The sequence below is a fragment of the Phaethon lepturus genome, unplaced genomic scaffold (assembly GCF_000687285.1).
Source record: "Phaethon lepturus isolate BGI_N335 unplaced genomic scaffold, ASM68728v1 scaffold19621, whole genome shotgun sequence".
Classification (NCBI taxonomy): domain Eukaryota; kingdom Metazoa; phylum Chordata; class Aves; order Phaethontiformes; family Phaethontidae; genus Phaethon; species Phaethon lepturus.
Window position 1 is genome coordinate 1 of NW_010518657.1, and position 6,097 is coordinate 6,097.

The 6,097-nt window shown below is 38.9% G+C and overlaps 1 protein-coding gene across 1 annotated transcript; it reads right to left on the reverse strand.

Moving 5' to 3' along the window:
* Positions 1 to 411: 411 nt before the first annotated feature.
* LOC104628287 (hypoxia-inducible factor 1-alpha-like) lies at positions 412 to 4,998 on the reverse strand (the record flags this gene model as incomplete). Its single annotated transcript, XM_010296815.1, has 4 exons — positions 412 to 524; positions 3,503 to 3,587; positions 3,689 to 3,834; positions 4,808 to 4,998. Coding segments are annotated over 4 exons (535 nt in total), but the record flags the coding sequence as incomplete, so codon positions are not given.
* Positions 4,999 to 6,097: the final 1,099 nt, after the last annotated feature.

Genomic DNA, 6,097 nt, shown 5'->3' on the forward strand with positions numbered 1-6,097 from the left:
GAATGAATGAATGGTATTGAAGTCCTTCAGAGAGACCTCAACTGTCACATTTACAGTGTCAAATCAAAAGTGATCAGGTATCAGCATAAGTGGTGTCAAGTATTTTTCTTCCTCACAGGAAGAGGCTTTACGCAAACATATTCAGTCGTTATAATTTCTAGCAAGTGAATGACCTCTAATTTAAAATGGGGAATTCATTAAAAGAGTTTTGAAAAACTAATATTAAAACATTGTTTCAGTTACCTCTGTGATGTATTCATCATTAAAATTCAGCATATTGAAGCATATTAAATTAGTTAAGTACTTAGTGAAACTAAAGCTTGTTACATGAAGTAAAAATGTTGAAATACAGTGAGTTATGACATCTGAAGAAGCTGCCAACCTATGTAAATATTCTTTTGCATTAGTTACCTTCCACGTAGCAGACTTTATATTCACTGTTCTTCCCCTGCTAGTCAGTGTACACTTCATTCTGAGAAAAAAGCTGCGCTCCGTGTTTTGCTCTTTACCCTTTTTCACAGGACCTAGCGAAAGCAAATAGTAAACCAATTCTTTAAGCTCTTGGATCATCTTCGAAAGGCATTAAAAAACCCGTATTACAGAACTCTGAAACTAGGGTAAGACCCAAAAAAACAAATTAAGAAGATTGATAAGCCTAACAGCACTTTCGATAACAACCTGGTCTAGTTGAAGATGTCCCTGCTCATTGCCAGGGGGTTGGACTAGAACACCTTTATTAAAAGTCCCTTCCAACCCAAACTACTCTATGATTCTATAACACTTTTCAGAATGAGTTTTACTGTGAGGTAGGCAAAAAACTTAAGTGTCAATGTTCTAAGATCAGTATCGTATTTGTAGCCAACTCCACACTCCCAGATTTCAGGAAAAAGGCGTGGGGAGAAAGAGAGGCTGACTGAAAATTTAATGTATTTTAAAATTGTGACAGGGGACAAGAAAAGCACATGCAGAACGAGAAGTACTGTCAAGTTGGTTTCCATTTAAATGCATCGGTAAGTCACTGCTCAAATCAGTGTTTCTTTGGTTCAATTTGGTTTGATTTGATTTGGTTCAAATCAAATACAAATACATTTTGGGCCCATAGCTCTTCCGGACTGCAGTATTTTAAGTTTTTAAATTCAGAATTAACTCTGCTGTTTATATGCATCTGAGTATTTCCACAGTTACTTGTACTCAGAGTAAATGGGGACCAAGTTTTTAAATGTTAGCATTCTTGGGGAAAAAAAGAAGAGTCAAGAAATCCTAATATAAATTAATATTAGCAGCACTAGTTTTTTTGCCTTACTTACTAACAGCAGGCTTTAAGTTAAGTGTTCGCCTTTATAGGGGAGAACCTTTCAGAGTCGATTAGCTAAGCTATTCTGGGCAGAGAAAATGCAAACTGATCCTATCAGGAAAGCTGCAAGCAGCTCGCTGTGTAAGGAAGACTGAAATAAAGCACCTAGGATAAAGAGCAGTGGAAGCATGAGTTTGGCGACACGTGCTAAGGAGTGAGGACCAAATCATAGCATGGGGTGGAAGATTAGAACATGTGAGCTTACTTCTTATGCAAGTTTATACAATAGCTTGTTCTCATCCTCCACAGACAGCAGTAGCTATGAAATTCTTCATGGTGGCTTGCACCGCGGCTACTAGTTTGACAAAATTCATTAGAGAAAGGTTGAAGCCCCTATGCTACATAGTCTATTGCTTCCAGCAGAGGCGAAGACTAATGGTGACAAACCTACTTTATGCCACAGCAAAATAGCCTCCATAAAGCAATGGGGGCAGAAAAAAAAGCAAAGTTCAGAGAAGGAGCCAAAACGTCTTTAATTCAGTATGTTTTTAAAAGAGTTAAACCAATCTAGAAATTCATGGTTGAGATCACACAATGTTATTGTTACGAACTCCTGATGCTTAAGGTTCTGCTTTCAGAAGCAACTGTAAAAGATGGAGCCATTTTCTCAAGCCTGATTCAGCACTGGGCATTACTTTTAAAATAGCCATCTTTGAAAGTTTAAAAAGCAACTTTGTAAAATCAAAATGCAGTTCAGTTTCCGCCAATCACATTTATATTCCTTTGCACCTGTACAACCTCAAAGGGGAGTATTTAATACTCTATTCAAAACCAAAATAATTCCATTGATGTAAGAGCAGCAGTAGAATGAAGCCTGGGAATACTAATAAATATAAAAATGTGCTATTATTACTGTAATTTAGACGTTTGTCTGCCAACTTCATTTGTGAAACAGATTTTGTAATAATGCTTTCCAGACATCTTATTCCAGCCTGGTCAATTTAGACACGTTGGAGTTGGTTTGCATGAAACTTAGTAATACGACATTTTTAAGAATAAGCTTTTGCAACAAGCCCAGTTTTTTACACTGCTTTAGTGAAGTTTTTTCCCCACACCACCCCCCAGATGCATTACTGTATTCCAAAAGGCGGGAGGCGGCAGCGGCGGGAGCTAGTGTCTCATCTAGCCTTAGAAACACACTTCAATACTAAGGGCAGACAAGTTTAGAAAATGCTTACAAAATCAAAGTCAGGGCCCTTAACACTGTGATATCTTATCAAGTCTCTTCCACTGAATTAAATAGAAGGAGAACATAAAAGACTTCCTATTTACAGTGCCACGAAAGCAGAGGTCAGGCTTGGTAGTTTATCACTATCTAGATTCAGAGTCCATATAACCCTTGTTTGATGAAACAGGAATTAGAGAGGTCAGATTTTAGACTTCCAACAACTGAGTAAACCAGGTTTGTTTGAAGGCATGCAGGTTGCCAAGTCCTTATAGTCATTAACAAACCTTTAGAAGACTTAAAGGCAGTAATTCATGGGCGTTTGTTAAATTCAAAAGCATACAGAATATGTGAACACAGTGTTCTACTCCCTTGGATGGAGAAAAGAGTCAGAAATCTGTGAAAAGATAGCAATTTCATGCACCAATTAAAAGGCGCAGAGAAGCATCAGTCCCAAAGCCCTTTTTGGGGCTGTCCAAGTACTCCCCGATTAGTTTTCTGCTGTCCTAAATATAGTACCTTTTTTGTGTTTTGAAGTATGCCACCACAGATTTCTGGAAAAAAACATTTGCTTTTAAGTTGGCCTGTAAAGGCAAGCCCAGACCAAGACAAATGCATCCATTTAACTTCTCCATATCCTTCTATAGCAATTACTTAAGATCATTCACATTCAACCTACCTCTAATTTTATTCCTGTAGGCATGCTAATTCTTTCAACCCTCAATAACTCTGTTTTATTCTAAAACAAAATTGATGACTAAAGAGTACTAATGAAGTCTCATCTCTCCTACAATTACAATATTGCCAAAACATCCTGGTTATTTCTGTTGTTAGTATCTCTGAACAAGGCTTCCTTTGAGATCTAAGCAGCAAAACATACTAGTTTGTTCTCTCAACACCTTTTTCTGGCAGATATCCAACTGTACTAACACCAACAGGAACTATCCGTAAGTAAATTAAATCGATTTTCTCTTTCTTCTCACCATTTCTGTGTGTGAGCATTTCTCTCAGCTCTTCATGGTCACATGGATGAGTGAAATCAAATACACTGTGCCCCGTCAACTCAAACTGCAAAAAACAAGAGGTATACGGGTGTCTAACTTTGCATATACAAAAACATAACAACTTTTACAGATTTGACACAGTCTTAAGAAATGTCAGTATTTCACCTGAGTGAGTCCCATACACTTGTTCACGTTTTCAGACATATAAATCATGTCCCCATCTTCAGACAGAACCATGACAAATCCATCAAGAGCTTTCAAGTAGAAACAGTTCAGTTCCTTCTCCATTTTGGCTTCTGTCTCCAGCTCACCTACAAGCAGCCACACATTGTTAAGTAAACATCAGCCATTCTTCACTTACAGGAATGACTTCTGGCAGCAGTCTGCAAGGAGTCAGTCTTGCAGGACTGTTCAAAACCAGTATAATTCACTTACCTAAGTGATCAGTCAAATTCTTCAACCTCTGGTAAAGGTATCACAAATCACAGAGCATCAGAGTGAGGTTAAACCTCTGTGCTTTTACAGATAAACCAATAAATCTTCCACCTTAACGAAAAAGTCTATGTGGCAAAAATATTACCATTCATCTCAAAAAGGCACTACAAACTTTTCTCAGGATCTTCCTAGGAAATAGTTCAGAGTATGGCTACCAGAGTTACTCCTCCATACGGTATAGCTAGACATGCATTAGCACAAATAACCAGTACAGCATCCATGGCATGCTATACAGATACTGGTTCAGAACCTAAAGTCAGATACTCCTATAGTTGCATGTGTAGCTTAACTGTCTACACATGCAGAGATACAGACATATCCTTCAGCTAACTTCACCTCCAGTGGAGTAGAAATTACAAAAATATTCTTTGCAGTTTATATTAAGGGGAAACACCTACAGTTAGCTAAGTCAGCATTCCACCAACCACCTACAGCTTAGTAAAGCACAGTTGGAGCAACCAACTCCAGGGGAAAAAAAGAGGGTTAAATGAAAGAAATTAACTTTGGGAGAAGGTTCAAATAGCTGAGACTGAACATGGCACCACCTTACTGTGATGAGCCAACTAGGATGATTAGAACAGAAAGGGGAAAACTGAGACTGTTGAACAGTGGCCATATTTTTCCAGTGTCATGATCAATAGCCTATTTCTACTGTAAGGTTTTCCACCTCCCCATAGAAAGGATGCAACTATTAATGTATTTATTTAACTGCTGATAGATTTGAGAAATAGCTTCCTCCTCAATATACCTCCAGCCCCTTATCCAGATTGTGCTACGTTATTCGCTTACCAGCATCTAGCAGCTTTCTCATGCGCAAGTAGCTGATGGTCAGTCTCATAATGGATGCCTTGTCCAGGTGTGCGCTCACAGTGTGGGGCAGGGGCAGCTGATGAGCAAGCTCATAGAATACTTCCGATTCCTTGCTCCTCCGGCACCGGGCGGCATCTCTTGACTTCTCTTTCCTGCGTTCTGAGCTAATCCTATATAAACAAAGTTTGGGGTTAATACAGGAAGCAGAGTTCTCTGTGCAAGTTAAATTTAAAACTAAGTTGCCCAGTAGCCAATTAACCAGTTATCAAAGTTGAGTCATTTAGAACTTCTGTTTAGAAGTGTAAATGTAATTCTGCGTATACAACTCTGCTGCAGCTGGGCTCTGCCAGAACTAAGTTCAAGCCCACAGAGTCTTCCAACAAGATCAGTTCTTCAAACAGACATCTATGTACTCTGAACCGTTCCTGAAGTCCTTATCTCATACCTTGACTGCCTCTCCAGCTTCCAAATTCCGTTTCCTTCCTCTTTCCTAACCCCATTCAAAATACAACAGTGAAAGTTATTCCAGCTTGATGCTCCAGTAGTATTGTGTACACTCTCCAAGTTCTTGCCTTTTTACTATCCTTACAAAGCCCACCTAATGGGTCAGATAAGCAAGGATACTGATTTAGCATAAGGTGTTCTGCTTTTCAAGTGATCCAGAACGTCCCTTTCACAGCTCTCTTTCTCCAGTATAGCTCATTCCATAGTCTCCTCTATACTGGAAAAGTCCAACCGTAAAAAAGTTGCCCATTCTCCTTCCACTGCCTGTGTTAGACTCGCCTCGCCCACGACGCATGAAGTAAAGGACAGCTCACAAAGAGCAAGCACCAAAACAACTGAGACTCTCCGTCAGTCAGTAATGCAGATAATTCTCCCTTTGCCTAGTACACACACCAGTTCACATTTCTCTCATGCATCTGTCACACGAGTTTTGAACTAAGCATTTTGAGATGGAAGATCAAAATTTTTCTTACATTTGAACAAGAACTCAATGCTGCTGTCGTCCCTGATGAAATTATGCCACTGCAGTTAAATGTGCTTTTATTTTTAAATGGACAGCACAGAAGCATACAGTAGTATTATCCATTTTTCTTTCTATACATTTATGTCTTCTGAAGGCACCCTATCTTCATTTAGCATACACCCAAGATGCAAAAGGCAGTTCACTTAATCTGTAGGATCCCCTTTTTTCCATTGGCTTTTTCACAAAAGTCATAAGATAAACATATGCCTACAAACACTGCTTTTATAATTCAAAGTTGCATG